This window comes from Cardiocondyla obscurior, linkage group LG07 (genome assembly GCF_019399895.1).
Source record: "Cardiocondyla obscurior isolate alpha-2009 linkage group LG07, Cobs3.1, whole genome shotgun sequence".
NCBI classification, from domain to species: Eukaryota; Metazoa; Arthropoda; class Insecta; order Hymenoptera; family Formicidae; genus Cardiocondyla; species Cardiocondyla obscurior.
Genome location: NC_091870.1, coordinates 3628357 through 3650181, shown reverse-complemented (window position 1 = coordinate 3650181; position 21825 = coordinate 3628357). Strand labels below are relative to the sequence as shown.

The window sequence follows — 21825 nt, the reverse complement described above, 5'->3', positions numbered from 1 at the left end:
AAAAGGATGCATTAAATATTAATATGCATATCTTTCGTGTATATATATATATATATATATATATATATATATATATATATATATATATATATATATATATATAATTTACTTAGATACATACTTGAAGGTGTTCGTCGCGATACAATAATGAGTCATAATTACAACTGATCTACTATTAGTGGCGGCAGCTTTGGTTTTCGTCTGGCACGATAAAATATAATTTTTGTCTATTTATTTCATTAATCGTCCTTTATTTTTATTTTCCTCTTTCCTATCCTGAAGCGAACGAAATGGTAATGATCTTATGTATAATCATTTAAACACATTATCACGTTAATCATTCATAGATAGGATGGAATACACGATTTATCAATAACATCCAATTGGCCTTTGTAGCGCTATGCAAAATCCCTCGTTGTAATTCGACATCGTCCTTGGCGTAGTTAGGGAAAATAAAAGAAAAAAAAAAAAAAAAAAAAAAAAAAGCGTTATCAGGCGGCTTTGGGCGACAATTAAGTACAATCAAATAGTTGGTCCTCGCCAACACCTGCGAAATAACAGAATATTCCAGGAGAAACTTATCGAAAAACATCCCCACCGACATCGAATAAAAATTAAGCATTGTAATCAATTTGGGTATTTAATTGCATTGCTATCGCTACGATGGTACAATAAGCTTCTCTTGAAAATTTCAAATCCAATTTTCTAAAAATTTTTGTCACTAAGCTCGCATACAAATAGCATGTCTTATACTTATTTAGACCGCGTGTTTATTGAGTTTAATATAGAACACTCTCTGTAAAGTATTATAAATTATTTGATCCTTCGTTTTGCGTCAATATGCGAACGGGTGCAAGAATTAAATGCGTTTGAGCTAGCAAGTCTAATAAAAAGTCCATACAAAGTAGGAATGTAGCGTACGTTCTTTTCTCATTCTTACTTTTTCCCCTCGTAAAATAAAAAAAAAAGAAAAAAAAAACGAGAACACAAACGTGACAAAAGTACATTATTGAGAAAGTAACAAATAATCATTAAATAACAATTTTTACTGGCCTCTTCATTGTCTCGTAGATTTGTTTAAGATAAAATTAATTAATTTTGTTTACACTTTCAGTGTTCAATATTAAATAAATGTATTCACATTTTTTCTGGAAACAAAAGTTAAAAATAAGTAAAATAGGAAATATAACTAGAAAGAACGAATCTCTAATGAGATTGTACAATAAATTACGTTAAATTATGTCGTTAAATTGCTAAATCTATCCATTAAGGAAACAAGATCGATTACTTTCAGAGTTTAGAAATGTTACATATTTTTTCGAAATACTCGTCAAGGGAATGCTAAATCAAGTGCGTTATTTCTAAACTTTTTGAATATTAGAAAAATGTTTTCGAAGAGAATACCGTATGCTTTATCTGGCGGTGATTAAAGAGATAGCCTTATAAAATGTTCGCTTATTCATTCGTTTTGGCACACAAGTAATTTAATTGCCTTAGCTTGTAAACGTGTTAGCGTGGACTGATTTCAAACGGGGTGCATTTATACGTGTAAAACGTTTGTCCGTATAAACATCGATGGCACGTCAATAAGGCTCACTTCGACTAAGTGCCGATTAAAATAATCGATAATTAACTGTCAGTGATTAGCAACGGCATTTCTGTCGACCATGCTGCAAGAAAACTTGTTTTTTTTTTCTCTCTCGATATATCAATTCAAAATTAAAGTATAATAACACCGTAACTATAAAAATTATTGTATTGGAAGTAAATCTTGATCGTCAACTAAAGAAAATATCTCAAGTAGCCTTATTACTAGATAAGAGGAAAAAGTTGCACCGTTTTGAATCGCAGTGGTCCAACGTATCTTGATTTTCTTTTTAAATATAATGATTTGCGTTTGTCATAATCGATCTCCCGCGCCTGTTACAAGGCATAACATACGTGTACATACATTTATATCAATTAGACGTATATTAACGTTTTCTTTTACTCATTACACAGGCACGCACGCTCGTGCACACACACACACACACACACAGACACACGCATTTATATATGGCCGCTATTTTTATACGGTATCATGTTCAGCCTACCCTCTGCAAAAAGTAGCTCTACTTGTGTAATAATACGGTAAAAGTAGAATTATTTTTATGATTTTTTCTTTTTTTTCTTACAAGCTATTTTTACTTGATTTGTAGAAAATTGATCCTTTAGAAATTTCTTACTTCGTTATAAAATTCTGATTATTATATAAATTGAAATATATAGCTCAATCAATTTTCATGTTAGATTTCTTTATAATTGTTTAACATTTAACGTTGCTCAATTTTAAGATTCTCTTGATAAATTAATTATAAAAAAAAAAAATATATATATATACATATACAGATTTTTTGTAACGACGAGTTTATAATTATAGCTGTGCAACCAAGCGGATACGCTATGATGTATAAGAAACATAAGAAAACAAACTCATGTTTTCTGTGAATATTTAAGAATTGCATCGAATAACTTTTTCTTAAATTGGTGAGAAGGTAGTACTAGCGCACATACTAGTATTATCGAAATCATAAATCTGAAAACATCAAAGTGATCAATTGAATTCTCGTTGTATTCGATGCAACTAAAATAAAATTATTTTTTTTTTTTTGTTTCCTTTATCTTTATCTAAGACTTGAGGCATAAGCTCTAGTATACAAATGCAAGATATTGGCATAAATATTCTCAACTTATGACCTGTAATAAAAACTGACATACGTATAAACATGATCGGCAGAGGACGGCGAACATGATGCTCTCGTTACACAGATACATAAGCTTAAACAGAGCTAATTCGCGTCCAGGAAAAGTACGAAAGTTACATTCTTTTTAAAAAAATTATACCTACAAATTTTATTTTGTACAGTTGTTTCGTGAAGTAAATGGTTGAACGCTAATGAGTGCGAAATGATGATTGTGCATTTCTTTGTTATCTCTTTTCATCTCCTTTCTCCACCTTTCGGATATTGAATAGCAGGCGTGAAACAGCGCAGGCAGACACTCTTGCCGTAAGTTTTAACGTTTCTTTTTCATTTATCTGTAGTTTCACATTAATCAGATGTAGCGAACGTTTGAACGATAAAACAAAATGCAGATTATTCCTTGTATAATTATCTACCAGGACGATGCGTATCAACGAGAATACCGCAAACTGCTTTCTTACTAGTCGATCTTATACTCGATACTCTCTAATCAGCCAATTTCCCCATTACGATGTACGCACTCTCGGTTATGTAAATTAATGGAGCATCAGTGTAGGCTGATCCCAGAAACCGAACCTTGTACCTTGCCAGAGCGTCTTGACTTTTCGCTTACGGATTTCTCTATTGTATCTATTTAATACATCCTCATCATCAATCCTCAGGTTTTGACTCTGAAAGGTTGCTTCACTGATTAACGTTCAAGCAGGCGATGAGATCGTCGTTTCTTTCGTAATATTAAATACATTGTGCGCAAATTAAGCCTACCGTTAATCGGGACTACTTAACTCGTGTTCTTCATCGGTAAACAGCATGACCCAAAGTACAACAATCACGCCGAAATGGAATCGTACACCTGCCTGCTCTTTTTCGCTGTCTGTTTTTCTTGCCGATCGATATAATTAGAAGAGACCCTTTTTCTTGCTCTTCTTATCTTTACCGTCGACAGTCCTGGAAAGGAGAATTTTCATATATTATTGTCCATGTTGCGCGAATCCTGTGCACATCGTTCGACGCTTTCCGATTATCGTTACAAGAGATGTTCGACGAAGGCAGACAAAGACTACACAGCGGAAGTGACAATTTGTAGTGGCAATTTTGAATTTAACTTTTTTTTTTTTTCCCCCGATTAGTTCCATCAAAAAATTAAATCCAATTACAATACAGGTATAAAGAATAATTTCAAATCATAGTAAAGTTAACGATGTGTTTTACATTTTGTACTAAATTTTTAGGTGTCTCGAAATAATGTGATAATACAATACATGTAATACACAAATATACAAAATACGTCTTATTCTAGAGAAAATATGCGGCAAATCGAGATCTGAAAACGTCGAGGTCTTAATACAATTTGCCCGAGGCATACACGAGTTGTCACGTATAACGTTATGTGACAAGTTATGTAAAAATTTTCTACGCCTATTGTTATTGACCGTAATGCAAAATAAATATCTTGCGAATAAAAATTCTATTCATGCGAAAACACACCATGCTTCGAACTCGTCTCCGGTTCGCGATCAGGGAGTGGACATGCTGGTATTATTACATGTGTGTGTTTGTGTGTGCGGATGTCTGACCTTTTTTTCTTTTCTTTTTAACTGTCACATGGTAAAGTACAACGAAAAATTACATTTATTCTCACTGCAGATTTTCGCATTTTAATAATACATTTTTATGTTTATTTTCTACCTTGAATCTTTATTGTGAAATTCTTCGGCGCAAATTTTCTCTCATTACTTCGCACGTTTTAACAAGCTAAATAATCGCAATTTAAAGAATTAAAAACAGTTAGTAACTAGTTTTAGATAAGCATTGCGTTTATTTGCAAAAGTACGTGATAATAAAAGGTTATAGATTATGAAATTAACAATATATATAATTTGCATTATGTAATTATTAATAATAGGCGGTTACATCCTCTACCAAGCTGTCTTTGCTTTCTCTCTTTGGGATTAATTTTCCGCATTTCGCAGAGCCCTCGTCGAGAAATGCAAACATTTAGAACGTAGTGCTCATAAATCTAACTCACGAGTGAAAAACTTTTGAGCAATTGTTATCACAAAGCGATGGGCAGAAAAACGAGGGTGTGAGTGTTTAAATCAAACGGATGAGACCGACAGCTTGCTTAGAGTTTACAATCAGTTTGACTTCATCGAGAATCGCGCGAGCTAACAAAGTGACTATTTTTTGTGCCAACCCTTTACCGCACGATCAAGACACATTTTTTGCCAACAAAAATGGCAACGTTTTTTTTTGTAAAAATTTTGCCTGACGGATTAATTTATCTCTGCTTTTTCTTTGGTACCGCGATATAAACCTGATAGAAGATAAAAAAATAAGCGTTAAATCGAGATTAAAATTAAACTAAAAGAAAAAAAAAAATATGTACTTAAAATTTAACACAATTTTACATATCCCAATTTATTCAGTTAAACTTTTGTGTTAATTTAATAAAAAGTAAATATATTAAAACGTGACACAAATAATAAAAATAGATGATAAATTAAAACGCGTAAATTTAACATTTAATAATAAAAGTATATATTAAATTGATATATGTATAATGTTAAATGTCACTGAAAGATGACGATGTCACTTTAACATGCAAAAAACAAATCTTTCATTGATGATTAAATAAAATAAAAATATTAAATTAATATATTTAGCAGGAACGAAACAATAGAAAACAACAAAAGGTTCTTTTCTACTGCGTAAAAAAAAACGTAACTTATACGAATACATCATATTCCCCGACAGCGAGAAAAAGAAAATTCTTCATTATACGCTACGCGGTAAAATATTTAAAAACGTAAGCACACGTGTGCACGTATGAACGTGAGTTCAAAGAATAACGTTTTCATGCGAAGACAAGTACATTACTTTGTCCCCTTACACTCAATAATCTTACATATAATGTTAAGATTTATTAAAGTAAAAATGTCAAAATTATATAGCTAACTGTGTATTTACTCACTCAATCATCCACATACGCGCGCGCACACGTGTTACTTCTTTCATTATAACAATCACATGTTCAATTGAAATATTTCTTACGTTATTAAAAAAAAAAAAAAAAACGCTGTTTTCTATCGTCTTATTCCTGCCAAACGTATCAATTTAACATTTTAATTTCAAATTAAAATGTTAAACTAATGTAATATTTTAGTTTATACACTTAAAATTATACATATATCAATTTAACACAAGCTTTGGTTACTAAATGTAAAATTTTTGCGTTAGATGCTCACATGTTATTCGTGTTACTTTTCAACGTGTTTGCTTTATGTTAAATTAACACAAAAATTCGAGTAGAACGTGTGATTAATTGGGACATGTGAAATGTATTTCGATATATTTTAGAACGCTTTAATCTTACTTTTCACGGTGCAGGGTTGAATGTACATCGAATTTGTACGTAATATTTCCCGTCAAGGTGTTCGTCGTAGCGACTGAATATTTCGCGAGATGCGATAGCGAGCGAAGCAAATGCAAAACGATTTCTAGTACAAAATAGTAGAGAGATTTATTACGTATTACGTTTGTTAACACACGATCTCGCGTGTTGACATGTGTTACAGATTTGAGGGCTGCTAGAAATATACACTCGCTCGAATTACGATATGTATCGAACGGATTGACGAGAGCACGCACACGCATCTTAAACAGAGTAAGTGCAGCTTATCATGATAATCGTTGAAATATATTTGTAATTATCAAACGTACTTATTGCAGAAGTTTGAAATCAATTAAGAAAGTTTATCAAAACAAAACTGATTAAAATCACCAAGTCTAAAAACAAAACGATTACATATGTAGAAATAAATTATTTTGGCGTCTTCACTATAATAGTCTTTAAAGGCTAAATTAATTGTTTAAGATTGCAAATGCCGAATATAAAACCGATGTCAAAAATACATCATTTTTATAAAACGTCAGGTGCAACTCTGAAAGTTAACCGATCAATTAAATTCTTAATTTCCACCTTTAATCATTGCTAAACGTGATAAATTATTTAGATAGGCAGCACTTATTCTTCTCAAGTATGAGACTCTTCTCAACCCTTATTCAAGTGATCGATATATAACGTTCACGAAAATGCCAGACTTTCCTCACAATTGTATCATTTTGATTTCGAGTCTTTGATTAGTTGAAATTATTTTCATTCTTATTCCTACCGATCGAAACAACTCCTTCGAATGGTCCTGTCGCTATTCAGAAGACGAGGCATTCCGCGGATAAGGGTTGATAAGGGTGAAACCAGGATTTTAAGCGGCGATCTCGATATGCGGATCTCGCGAGCAAGCGAGCGAGCGAGAGCAGTCTGAGAGACGATCTAAGGGTGTTCAGGATGTTGTATGACAAGCTGTATCTGTGCGGGGCTCTCTTGAGGTGATTTGAAACTGGTGTGACGGCGAAGGAGGCTGCTTATCCCACGGGATCCCCTCAACGTACCCCCGCCGCCTCCAGATCCCTCGGAGGACATCGATCCCGTCCTAGATCAGGAGGATTACCCCGATATGGTATACACACAAAGGAGAAAAAACCTTTTTTGTTTTCGATAAACGTACATCCGAAAGAGATAGCAAGTTTTTAGGGTAGGCTGTTCCAATTCTTCGGTAATTTCGTCTATCAGATAATCATATATCTATCTTTATCCCCCCTTTTTTTTTTTTTTTTTTTTTTAAATAAAGATAAATGTATGTTTATCTGATAAGTACATTTATCAGAAAGTTGAAACAGGAACCTGAACGTAAGAAAAAAGAAAAAAAAAAAAAAAAAAATAATAAACCCCCGCGCGAAAAACTTAAGACTACGTGTATCCGCGCGATAACTTAATTAAGGAGTCCTACTTAACGGTGCTCTGAAGAACACCGACATTTTTCGCTGGATCTGTAGCCCGTTTCGAATTCCACGGAATTCTACAGGAACGGTATAGCAATGTATTACGGCAATTTAGCGTTGAATGTGCTCATCAAATTTTGATCCAATTAATATAAGAAAATCTGTTACTCTAATGCCTTTGTGGCTTTGAAACGATAAACGTGTTGCCCATATTTTAAGTAAGAAACATTGAATATCGCACGTTTAACGATAACCAAGTGTCTGTCTTATTGTAAGATAAAATTAAATAGCCACATTCAACACCAAGTGCACGATATAATTATGCAATTGGAAGACGTGACGTATACATGTGCGTATAATATCGCGTGAATATAAATTGTAAAATAAAATCCTTTACGCGACGGCAATCTTCGAGTTTAATTGATAACGATTATTTCATTAGTGCAAGTCTCGTGAAAGTGATCGGGACGTGAAGGGTCGTAAATGTCAAGCGTAAATGGAATGTATTGTGGTGCGACAAATATTAAATTGCACATCAAAAACCAGACACATATTAGCAACTGTGAAATAACTACAGCATGAGCGAAATCCATGTACCATATACGATAAGTACTTACTCTTTCTTTTAGGTATTAAGTTATAAATTTCTCTCCAAGAATTTCTTGACAAAAACATTGTAAATTTTACTTAAGAATTAAAAAAATAAAAAAAAATTTATTTATTTTGTACTTTATTCATAATAGTGACTTTATATCGATTATATCATTGTGATATATCCTTCTATAATCTCTTTTAATTGAAATTTGTTTGATAGAATCAAATGAGTTTCATGATAAGAGTCTACTATAACGATAAACTTCACTTCATTTTTGACAAATAATCTCTGGAGAAATATATAGTGGTAAAATACAATATTATGAGAAGGCTATTAAGCGTCAGGCTCTAAATGCGCCGAATGTTTTTTGCGTCAGTCAAACTGAACGTTTAAACAGCTCCGAGCAAACTAAATCACTAGCGATTAAGCGGCCAAGCGATCAAGCGATATATAACTGCTTTGTTTACCGTTCGTGTTAGCGAATAAAATAATTATTATATTGATAATAATGAAACAGAAAAGAATAAGACTGAATATGAAAATATTTCTAACAAATAATTTTGTGCGAAAAACAACGTCTACCTTCCTTAATACATAAAATAAAGAATTAAACGTGTAAAAGTAGCAAAAACATTTTTAATTTTTGATGGGGTTGATTACTTACTCTTTTGAATTCGCTTCTAAGCTGCGTCTACGTAATTCTTCAATACTGTGGCCAGTTTGCTGCTCCCAGGCAGTCTTCTCCGCCTCGAACGTTCGTCTTTTCTCTTCCAGTTCACGCACTTGTTGCTCTAATGAGCGTCGCATTTGCTCGTGCCTTCTCTGTAACTGTTTTCCGGAATTTTCTTATCTCGATGTTAAAGTTATTTTAATAATTACATTTAATAGAATGAATTAAAGGTAAAAGTCAATCAAATAAGAAATTATTTTCTTAAATACTAAATAAATGTGTAATTTATAATCTCAACATTAAATAAAAAATAATAATATCGATATATTTCATTTACATCTGTTTCGGAATCCTTCAGCTTCTGTCTTTTCTCGCGAACTTTCATTTCAAAAACTTGTTCCATTTCAGTTTCCATTTTCTTCATTTTGTTATCGTGCTCACGTTTTTCCTCTTCTAGTTGCGCCAACGGGTTCCTATAAAGATTCAAATACATTCAAACTAAAATATATAAATTGGGAATAGATCAAATATCGTATCATATGAATATGAATATTGAAGGGCGCGGGTGACATTTAAGTGATTTTGATACGTAGCTGTATGTATGTACATACGTAACTAATTCTTAATGAGGGCACTACTGTCACTAATTTCGTTAGCTCTACTATTAGTAATTAGGTATACTTTTTCTTTTTATAAGATAACTGATTGTTAGGTGTTGCGCTAAAGTAACTAATGTGAAAAAAAAGAAACGCACATAGCATAAATATAAAAGTATGAAGCAAACCTAAATCATGTGACGTTTAATGCAGAAATACTAATGCACTAGTTTATCTCTTTTTAAACATCGTACAATAATTTGCATGGGATATTTAGAGAGCTCACTGAGCATATCACACGTAAGCGCTTGCTCGTTTCTCAATATATGAATTAGATAAGAATTGAACAATATAAAATATACATTTATACAAATCCAGAATTAATTTCTTTTCTTTTCTTTCCTTTTTTTTTTTTTTTTTTTTTAAATTTAGAAATAATATTACAATTAGTCGATTTTATACAATATCTGTTTCATTAAGTTTCTTCAACGTTCGTTCATTACATTTTATCACTTTCGTCACGTATTTTATGATACAACGCGCAGTGAGTCCTCTTAGACTGAAAGATCAAAAGTTTCGAAACTCGACAAGGCTTGTGCACACAAAACCATATTCTTTTGAGCCTTATTAAAGGACTTACCACACCGTCATGAAACTGTTCATCACTCCAGGAGGGCACAAACTGACCAATAAGAAATTCACCATTAAAATTCGCACGGGCGATACGCTGTCGAAGGGTTGGTCGGTAGGTTCATCCCTTCCGCTCCCTCGGCAGCGTTCTCGTGTCTAGTCTACGGATAGTTCGCGACCGAAATACGCTAAAATAATCCGAGCGCGATAGTCAATGGGGCAGTTTGCATGCACAACCTTTCACTGATATCTCTTCAGGACGATCAGAAAAAAATGTAAAGGTGGAAATGCACTGTGTGACACAAGCATGTTTCGAACAGTACACGCAATCGACTCGCAAGAACCATGGCGTCGTATTATTGATAATACTATAGCTCGAGATAAACTATCATTTCTTCACGCATACACAGTCGAGGGTGCCGATACACCCTGCGTGCTCAAATCAAACTCAGCGTAACAAACAACCTTGCTCGTGTTTTGAAAAGAGAAAGCGAGCGCCATAACAATAAGAGCGAGTTTAACTAAAAAAGATAAGTAGTCGTTCCTATTACGTTTGTCACATCCGGCAATAATATTAATGCTCCATCATCGGGGGCAGGTAAATTAATAAATTGGGTCGCATTACGCAGTATGAGAGACCAAGAAGCTATCATATCTTAAGAATACTTCCTTTAAGACTATAATTTTTATCACTTGAGTGTAATAACGAATGATCGAATCAAAGTGAATTTAGGTTACATATTTTGTTCATCTCTCTTTCTTTTTTATTAAAAAAAATTTTTTTATTTAACTATGACGCTCGATTTATCTATATCAATATCTACTTCTTGATAAAATTGTTCTAATGCAGTAATCAAATGTAATGAGAAATTGCTTAAATTGTACTTACTTATTCGAGGCCTTTGTTGGTTTGCCGTCTACGCCTAGGCCAGCTAAAGTACGACATCTGAAGTTCTCGTAGTGTACGTTGTTCGTCACGTCTTTCAAATCCTGCACGTGCGTCCTTACTACCATGTTTCGGAGCGCGATAAAGTCGCAGTGTTCCAGATTTTCAACTATAATTATAAATAAAATTACTTTTTTTTTTCTTTTTTTTAACAATATAAATTTCCCAATTGTCTCGATTTAGAAATCCGTACATACCTTCTGCAACTCCCCATGGATACTTTCTTCCTCGTACTTTTTTCCCGTCGTGTTCGACGACTGTATTTGCCCCTACGACAGCAAATGGCACTCTGTCTCTTAATAATTTATGGAGTTTGTTATCTTCTTCTTCTTCAACTTCTGGGAATTCGTAGATCTTTATTTTGTGCTGTGCAATTTCGTTCAAAATCTGAAAAACGAGACAGTAAATGAATAAATAATGTAGAAAAAACAATATATATATATTAAAATATATTTCTTTATATTTATATGATAAAGAATCTTTTTAAAATTTAAAGTAAGTTTATACAAGTATAACTTTTGATATTACGATGCATTACTTTTACATCCTATTAATTTAGAAAAATTAATTAATTTCTTTTTCCGTTCTTAAAATTAAAATGTAAAAAAAATATAAGCAAATCATACCTGCTTTTTGAAATGTGCGCATTCATCTGGCGTCATGGTATCTGCTTTAGCAATAACTGGTATAATGTTAACTTTGTCATGAAGACGCTGCATAAATTCCACATCCAGTGGTTTCAGTCCATGTCCAGAGGGTGCGACAAAGTAAAGACAGCAGTGTACTCGACTGTCTGGGATCTGCCGTCTCGTCACGCGAGATTCCGCGTTAAGAAATTCCTCATATTTCGACTCAATATAATCGATTACCGGCACCCAACTAAATAAAAAATTTGATTTTATTACTAGTTAAAAACAGAGCCTCTAACGGTTTTTCATCAATAAATATATTATTACCAGTTACTGTTGTCCACAGCGTCACCAAACCCGGGAGTATCGACGATCGTGAGAGTGAGATTGACGCCGTTTTCTTTTAACAGCACTTTGCTGGTTTCCACCGCGACTGTCTTTTTAATTCTGAGACTAGGTCCAGGATATTCAGCGCTGTATATATCCGCCAAGAACATGGAATTGATCAAAGTGGATTTTCCCAGACCAGATTCCCCTGTTAAAATTAAAAAGATGTTAGAGCACGTTTTGACGAATACATTTTATCTTAGAATAATTTAATAAAATAAATAATAGCATTTTTTTTAATATTTTTTATCTAATAGCGTCTTTTAATTTTTAACCAACCGAAAAAGTAATATAGAAATGCTGGTATTGGGTTACTGTATCCCGATGTTAGACTGTTTTTAAGACGGTTCGTAGTTAAATAAATTCGATAACTGAAACGAATGACGTGACCTTTTAATGCGCGAACCTTGAACTAGGTAAAATGCAGTGCCTACACATCTTCAGTCAAGGGTAAGCTCTTGAATCGCTCTATTTATGGAGGAATGGTCCCGCTTATATGCTGGCTAATAATAGTCCTTACGCGCAGCAGACCACGTCCTCAAATTTCTCTGCAGTCAATAACACTTTTGCACCCGTGAACTTTGTTAAATCCTACGGTGAGCACGTCAAAGTTTGAAACGTAAGAAGTAAAATATAAATAACCATCAGACCTTTAATTTTAACATTTTCCTGATAAAAATCAATTTTATACAAAAAAAGCGTTTAGAAATCTGAAACTTTTTCAAAAATCTGGGATATAAAAGAAAATTCTACGCGCCCGCTAAAAAGTTAAGATTGACGGTCAGCACTTTTGTTATTACTTTCTTTTCGAATACTCCGATTGAATTCTTAAAACGTCCTTCACCGCAAAAGCCTTAAAATTAGAATACTGATAAGATCGATGAAGAGAGAGACTTCGACAATTGGTAAAAATTAAAATCAAGCGTATGCGAACGCGTATTTTGTACGTGAGAACCGCTGAACTTCGGCGATAGCCTTGATGAACGAAAGAGAGAGAGAGAAAAAAAAAAAAAAAAAAGAAAAGCTCGCACGTGCTCGGCAGATGGTAGGCTGCACATTGAGACATGATATTCCTGACGAAATGGGAATACTGCTGCAACTACCAGAGAAACGGATTCTTTTGTTCTTAAGCCTGGGTCAGTTCTCGCAAGACGATTGTTATTTTTCCCTGTAATACTATCGTATAATATGCATTTTAGCCTTCAAACGGCACATTCTTCTGTCTACTTAACTTTTCCCTACTTATATCTCGAGACAACGTATTCATATTAAAACGTTTTGTTTTTTTAAATTGACTACAATAAACATTAAGAAAAAAAAAAAAAAAAAAAAAAAAAAAAACATTTAAAATCAAACTGGATCGCCATATACCATGTTTCATTTGAAAGTTAGTGCGCTCCCTGAAATAAGATATATTTTCTTATGTAAATAGAGACTCGACCTCAATAGCAGACTTCGAGACACTTTCACAGTTATCGCAATTATCTTATCGACCCATTCGGCGTTGCTTTAAAGAAAAAATGCTTATATATGTATATTTGCACATTTCATTAATATTAGCCTAGCTCTCGAGAGTACTCATTCCTACAGCCAAACCATACCTTGCAATAAGTAATGAGAAATAATTTAAATTTAATAGACTGCGCACATTTGGGATTCGCTGAAAGTAATTGACTCGCACGAACAACTTATTAAAATTATCATTACTGCCAAGCGATCACTTACCGACTACCATGAGAGTGAACTCGAAGCCTTTCTTCACGGCCTTCCTGTACACCTGATTGGGAAGATTCGCGAAGCCGACGTAGCCATCGAGTTCTTTAGGTTTGGTGGGCGGGGTGGGTCGCGCATGGTGCATCAGACTAGCCTCCTTGTTACTGTCCTCTTTGGAGGATAACGCGGCACGCGCCGTTTCGCGCCTGTTGCTGTCTTCCGAGGCATCGTTCGAGATTGTCGTTGTCCCCGTTGCGGATGGCAGTCGTGGCTTTGTGTTGAGCCCGGCCAGGGCTCCGCTCGAGTACACCGGCGCCGTGTTCGGAGATGTGAGGCTGCTGGTCGTCGTGGCGTTCGCCACGGAATTGTTTACTTGAGAACCGAGAGCTTGCGTTGGCGGCTGGGGCGGCGGCACGGACGGCACCGACGGCGATGAGATTATGTTGTCACCCTTGAAGAATAACTCACGTTTCGTCTGAATCTGCGAAAAAAAAATTAATAAACAATTAAATAATTAAGGGCGTTAACCCTTCGAGAATCAAATACTTTGTATCAATTATTTTCAGCCAATATTCAGATCAATATTTTACAGTCTTGTATTAGCCGTGTTGCATAAATTCAACGCATATGCTCGTGCGTGCGTGTGTGTGTGTGTTTTCTTAAGAGTATAATATAATTATCTACGAACAAGAACGAGGCGCAACTCACAGTTTCAGAACTTGCCATTTTGCGGTACAGCTTAATATTGTTTTGTGATATGATTGTCGATAAATACAACGACGATTTCGTGCATTATTATTATTAGCATTATACGACTGTAAGACGTTGATTTCGCAAAGGTTTGCGAGTGAGCTCACTGTCGCGATAAAATTGCATTACTACACTACGTTGTGGAGAGGTGGTCGATATTGTACAACTAACGACGTTAGTGGCTTCCGCTACCGCAGTCTTACACACTTCCGGTCGGAAGTAGGCGGAGTGTCAAATATCGACCGTTATTTAAAAGATAGCAAAATTGTCGCCAAGACTAAGACGGGGCGGACGGAGAAGGAATACATAATTAATCTCACATTCTTATTGCAAGAATGTGAGAAGAGAACTTATTTATCCGTTGGATTACAATTACGAAAGATTATGACATATTTATGTCAACCTACTATTTAATTACCGATATAATTCTAATGAACGTTTTTGCTTTTAGTTTATATTATTATTGAAAAATTAATTTCATAGATAAAAAGAAGCGAAGGATGAGGAAAAATGTACAAATCGTTTTCTCGACCCTGCACGGTATTCGCATCGTTAGCGTTAATTCAAGCTGTCGTAAAATCAAGACGGTAATGTTTCGCGCCGTAATAAAATTTAATCCTCAAGCAACACCCTTAGTTCTTTTGCTTCTCTCTTGGAATCTAATGCACCTATTTTAAGGCAATTGTAATAAAATTTCCTAAGGAGAAACTCGTTCTTAATTATAGCTCACACTTCGATTATTGAATTGAACGACACGCACTCCATGGTGCAAGTTATAAAAAAAAAAAAAAAAAAAAACTTGTAAAGTGTAACTAAATGTTCTAGTTGCCTTATGCAATTAGAAATAAAGATTCACTTAAATGGTAATCGTTTAGCGTTTCGAGACGTAAAAGGGAATCCCATAAGTATGCGGGCAATTCCGTTACACTTGGCCGATTGTAGAATGCAAATGAATCTCAAGAGTGTACACATGGGAACTAAATGCAGCGTGCGTAAGGTCAAGAGGAAAAAAAACTACCACGTCGTTGGTTTTCGTCACGTAGTTAAGTTCCTGTCAATGAACCTAAATTCTCAGTCCTACGATCTTTCGAACTTTTACCGAACTGTAATTTACTAAAATAAAATTACATCTCGTTACTAAATTTCCTGCGCTTAAAAGTCTTAAATCATTACGTTAAGTACGAAATTCTTACAAAGATAAAAAAAGATTCTCGCCCTCTCGAAGTTTATTGGGATATCTTACTTGACGCCTCATTCGGTGCAATCGTTCCGTCGAGTCAATGTACGAACGATTGCGCTTTGAAAGCATTTCATGCGTGCAGCAGAAGGGAAACCAAAGGGAAGAAGCAGCGCTCTGTAGCTTAAAACGTTGCGGCTCAGTTTATTATAGTCGAATAAACTTTCAGCCGAACTTTATTCGTTACGCATTTGTATGTACATGATTTCACGTTCGTCCATCTCTATATTTTTCAATAATCTCATTAAATAACTGCCTGTTAAAAATGCACGCGTATTTTCCCAGGCTATTCGCCACAATTTCGATCGTCATTATCCCCGGCTTTGATTATCTTCGAACTCGCGACCTACAGAGCCTTGCGTTTTTCCCTTTTGCTCCCTTCGCAGTTGGTTCTCAAGCTTGGAAACCCCCGCCGCAGGGGGTCAATACTCTCTTAGCTCTTAGTTTGATCGCTGCCATCCCTACCACCAAATGGCGAATCATTGGGGGGAGTCACTTAAATCGATTTTGTGAAAAATGCATCGCAAGCACGCAATGGGTAACGAGAACTTTAAACTTTTAAAACGATGCTTTATGCTTCCTCAATTCCAACAGAGTCAGCTACGTCAGTCTAGAAACAACCGCCGAACAAAATCAGTCAGAAACAATTGAATACTTTTGCCATTGTATTATAATTATCATGTTAATGAGAAATATGATACCAATTTCTCCCGAGATAAAAACTAGGGAGAATACTCGCAAGTCTTATTCCTGCGAGCCTCGATCGATATTCTTTTGGTATGTCAATACAGAGAAGTCTCACAAAACGTTATTTCGCTCGAATCTTCTGGTTCACGAGACACGAGAGAACGTGCGCGACGACGCGGAAGCGGAAGAGATGGTTATATTCTCGTTGGCAGTAACTTAGGTCCCATTATACTTGAGAGTTTATTTGTGTCAATTATCGTCTTTATATATTCTTTTCCTTTTTATCCCTGTCAGAGGGATATTTTATTTTCTCTTGGAAAGACCGAGAAGCCGGCCACGAAGCACAATTCGATCAACTCTTCAGTGATCGCTTCAACATTTAAAATCACACATTTATACTGCAAATCGTTATTAAATTTTTCAAGTTTAATATCACTCCTCCTTGTTGCATATGTCTTAAAATATAAAACAAATTTAATATTGAGATTTACATTTCTCAAGCAAGAATCGGTTTTACATCAAAATCTATTCAGAAGTCTGGGGTATAAAGAACATCTCGCAAGCTCCCTGAAGCGTTTACAAAAGTGAAAAAGCACGTATCTAACGATAAAAGTAGAGACAACCGTTATCGAATCACGATTCGTTGTGTGCATACCAAAAGAATATCTTAAAGAAGGTAATAAAAAGTACATTGGCTCAAGAAAAAGATAGCAACGATCTTGATACATTAAAGGCTAACGCTCGAGTTTCTCACGGCGCTTCTCTTACTCGCTTTGTCACAATGTAACAATAATTAGAGAGTACAAATAAAGAGTTTTTGCAAATCTGTATCGTTTACCATTCCAGGATACAGATAACACGCTACGTTATTTCTGAACAAGTGTTCGTGGTAGGGTCAACGAAGACGACGGCAACGAAGACGAAATCTGAGCGATTGAGATTAGGTCGCGTGACCCCCTTTTTCATTTACCGTATCTCACGTACAAAGTTGCGAAAATTCTCCATTATCTCTAAATTGTTATTGCGAATGTTTTCAAAGTAATATACAGAACTTTTATGTCTATCTCGATGAATTGCATTTCCATCTAAAAGGGAACGTACGACTGGTCTGAAACATTTCTTTCTCTTTAAACGTGGATCTACCAGTTTATCATTAAAGAATATCATTTTCTCTCCTTCGTTCGTAAAACGGCTAAAGCGCTCGATCGGGCGCGGGATTACACGGCGTCGGCTGTGTATGTGCAACGTTGGAATGCACCATATATCGCAAAAAACGGACGGTCTCCGCTGTCTCGCTTACCGAAATGGGCTCGCCGTTCGCCTTTTCTCCGTCCAGTATCCTCTGTCTCAATGCGAGTCTGTCCAGGCTGGCGAGTCTATAGCTGCCGCCGGCTTCGCGGTCTCTGCCGAGCCGCTCGGCCGTGCCACCGTTGTTCGAACCGGCGTTAAAGCTCGACGTGTACTTGGGTAAGGTCGGCGGCGGTACTTGCCGCGCCTTTTCCCGGCTCAGCATCGTACTGCTGCTATACAGGAACGAAGTGTTGCTGTTGTTGGACAGGCCGACGCGGCCGCCGGACGACGGCGTGACGCCCGGCGTCGTGGAAGACGTCGTTGACAACGAGGACGACGTCGGCAGCAGGGTCTTGATGCCGTTGCTCTGCGTGCCGCCCGCGGTACCGTTCTGGTTCTCCGTCGTCGACATGCTCTCTCACCACGCGGGGGGACAGTCTTTCTCTTTCTCTTTCTCTCCCACTCGCCCCTCCCGCAGGAGATTCGCGCGAGGGATTTAACCCTTAAATTGAAAATCGACAGTTGTACGTTTAACGAGCTCGGCTCACATTTTCCAGAGTTCGTATATAAAAAGAAGAAAAAGAAACAAAAAATTAATATTTATTATAATATTTAATTGTCTGCAGTTGAAAAGTGAACGCGCGAAACTTTTACGTGCCGAGAGTTCCCGATGCATACGATTGCGATTGATATACCATATGTGTATGTTTAATACTGGCAGAGATAGCGCGGTGAGGAAGAACAAGGAAAAGTAAAGCTTTTACGATTGGTGAAACTAGTGAAACAGGCCGAAAGCTGATACGCGCGATAGAGCCGGGCTTTGTATATCGTTGCGAGAATTGTACTGTGTAACAAGAGCGATCTATCTCGGCTCGCTTTACGCGTCGTGAAATAATCGGACGGCGACAAGTGTTTCTTGTTTCGATTTCATCGGTAGCTGGCCGAGCTTACGTGGGATGGCTCGCGTCAATTGGCAACCAGAAAACGCGGATTCGAATGTATACTTTGCCACGCGAAGCCACGGGCTATCTCGAGAATTTACCGACGTTCATTGTTTCAGTTATCGTTCTAAGATTATACCTTAAACAAAACCACTGTGGAGCATGACACACGAATACACTCGGCGTGTTTGTTCCGTCTTAAGATCGAGATATTGCGGGTATGCTCCTCACCGTTCTATCTGCACTGTCAACGTTCGCTGCGTGCACGAAACACAGGGGTTGTTTTCTAAGAGAAAGAGAGAACGAGTAAAAGAGAGAGTTCGTAGAAAGAAGGAAAAGGGGAGAGAGAGAGAGAGAGAGAGAAGAGAGAAAGAGATAGATAGATAGATAGAGAAAAAGCGAGAGAGAGAAACGTGAAATGGATCGAATCAGCGAATGCGAGTACGCGTGGGTACAAGAGAGAGCGAGAAGAGAGGGACGCGTTGAACTTGCGTGGGTCTTGGAGATCCAAGAAGCCGGCGTTGTCGATGATTCACGCCGTCGGCGAGCCGGTCAGGAGCAGCGTTTTCACTCTCATTTGAGAAACACGGTTCGTCGTGTGCGTTTTTGACGCAGAAATAAAGCAGGCACGCGAGAGAGTGAGAGTGAGAGTGAGAGAGAGAGAGAGAGAGAAAAAGGCAAGAAAGACAGAGAGAAAAAGAAGATAAGAAATACGCTGCGCGAACGCGGGTATACCTGTCCGTCACAGAACAAGATGCCACAATTCACAGTGCTGCGTTGTCGAGACGAGCCACACAACAAACGTACGAAACTATCACTGTGTCCGCCTCAGATGAACTACGACGACCACGCCTGACGCAGCTGCTGCGGGTGCGAAGAGACGCGGGTGCGAGTGAGACGGAGAGAGAAACTATGGACGGGCACCAATCACGATCGTCGGTCGCGTTGACTCGAGCGCCGTCGGCCGAACGTAAAAAGCACGAAAGCAAATATGAATTACCGAGCGCCGATATTACAACATTTCATCGAATTGCCGGAAATATTTTCGGTCCTTTATCAAAGGGCTTTGGACGGCAAAACACTTGCTTTCGTTGCTCGTAAAATTAGGAAAATATACGTACATACATAATTTACACACGCATATACATTTTTTTTTTTTTTTTTTTTTTTTTTATAACGCATACGTTGAAGGCGTAGTATATAATGTAACACAATAATTCCATGCGTCAGTACATCGCGATGACTGACGTTTCGAAACAACAATCAGAGCCAAGTGATTTAAGCGAAAGCGTGCTCACGATTTTACGACGTTATTACGCCGTCGTTGATTGCAATTGTCTTCGTTTTAACGTAACGCTTGTTATTTCAGAGCGTTTATTAGAAAGTATGCCGACAATTGTACTTGCTTTGTGATTTTAATTGGTCATAAGAGCACCGTACTATCAAGATCGTGCCCGTATACATGATTCAAGCTGAGGCTCGCACAAGCGAATGAGTAGCGAACGCTTTAACGTCTCGACGATTAAAATGTATGATTATTAGAAAAAGGAAAATAAAGACTCACCGCTGTCGTAACATCCGAGGTGATCGTGACGCCGATGACATCGTCGCAGTCATTGTCATCAGAATTGCCCGCGCAGTCCATCGCCCATGTAGCACCGGAAACAGAGAAGTAGATGGAAGATGGACATAGGAAAGAGAAAGCAGGATTTTAATATTGCGATAAGGGCAATAAAGAGCGAAAATGATAAGGAATAAGAATTGTCCGAGGCACGAGGAAGGAAGGAGAAAGATAAATGTTATGTTAGAATTATCAATTTCCACACATAAAATATATATTTAATATTTTTTTTTTAATTACGCTCGTCGGCTGCACTGGGGTATACATGTTAAAGCTAGTGTACACTTATATTGATGTAATAACTATTTAATATAAATATATAAATTAATCAAATTGTGAAATTTTCAATGTATTTTATTGCATCTTAAGAAAAACATCTATTCTAGTATTCAAGATAATTCCATTTAATGTTATACTTGAATTATATCTGCATATGTACAACAGTTTTAACATGCACTAGTATTATACCAGGGTAAGCGACTGAAAATGTTATCAGTAATTTATCAGGAAGGCCGTGTAGAAAATGCCTGCATTTATATCATGTAATATATATAATGTATATCCAACAAACAGAAAATTAAATCCAATTTGTGGTTGAGATTATATTTGGCATCAAAATAAGATTCATATAACACTTCAAGTATTGTAATATGTAAAAAATATACATGTCAGTCTAATACTCTAAAAATATGTCTTTTGTGTTTTATTATTTTTCTTCTGAAACCTCATTAACATATTATTCCTACAAATACTAAAAATTACAATACATGTACATACATGTGCAACCTTGTAAAAAAAAAAAAAAAAAGAACTGGGGGTCAGGCAAAAATTATATGTCTACTTCCATAGAATAATGTTTCAATGTTATATAAAAAACATTTTTACCATGCTGATTAGCTATAAAATAATAAAGCTTTTGAGCCTCTAAAACCTTATATGTTGCAGTCATGCAACACATGCGAGTTCTTTGTACAAACTACTCTTTTCGAGAAATAAATGATATAAATAATACAAATATATATTATGCTTGATACTTTGAGTGAGAGTTTCCTTCTCAACGTCGCCAGAAATAAACTGTTATGGTTAAATTACGTCGCTATCGAGGCATCTGCCATCCGGGGGTTAAACGAATAAATTGGTAGGTTAGGTCGTACGCGGCATATCGACCGGCTGCGTCGAATTAATGACAAAATTCGGCGGTTCTCAAAATGGTCGACGTTGTCTCTTACCGTGTCTTTCGCGAGAGAAAGACGTACAGGAAGGAAAATCTCCCCGGAATAACGATTCGTTTCCTATTTTTTACTTACCACTACGCTGCATCGTCACTTCGCCGAGGCGTCACAGGAACTCGAGCATCCTCGTTCATGACAACGATAGGTAAACGGCCACTAGTACGTTTCTTCACATCCCACACACCCACGAGAGACACCCGTGACACGCAAGAACACGAGATTCAACGAGCTGCTGCCACCAAGTGATGAATATGAATGTGGGACCACCGACACCTCGACTACTCTGACGGACGACGGCTTCGGCTGGGCTTCGGCCGC

The 21825-nt window shown here is 36.5% G+C and overlaps 1 protein-coding gene across 8 annotated transcripts; it reads right to left on the bottom strand.

Moving 5' to 3' along the window:
* Positions 1-449: 449 nt before the first annotated feature.
* Pnut (septin 7-like protein pnut) lies at positions 450-21773 on the bottom strand. 8 transcript variants are annotated; one of them, XM_070659084.1, is made up of 13 exons: positions 21583-21773; positions 19390-20220; positions 18794-18940; positions 17724-18215; positions 13762-14230; positions 11977-12184; positions 11647-11899; positions 11218-11407; positions 10964-11129; positions 10085-10126; positions 9186-9321; positions 8843-9006; positions 5065-7234 (listed from the first exon to the last, which is right to left on the bottom strand). In XM_070659084.1, exons 4-13 carry the CDS (start codon positions 18123-18125, stop codon positions 7075-7077), a joined length of 2190 nt encoding a protein of 729 aa, XP_070515185.1. In that variant the 5' UTR covers positions 18126-18215; positions 18794-18940; positions 19390-20220; positions 21583-21773; the 3' UTR covers positions 5065-7074. The 8 variants fall into 8 exon arrangements, with proteins under 8 accessions (XP_070515190.1, XP_070515191.1, XP_070515188.1 ...); XM_070659085.1 differs by having other exon boundaries at positions 19390-20168; XM_070659089.1 differs by lacking the exons at positions 5065-7234; positions 21583-21773 and adding an exon at positions 450-3689 and having other exon boundaries at positions 19390-21489.
* Positions 21774-21825: the final 52 nt, after the last annotated feature.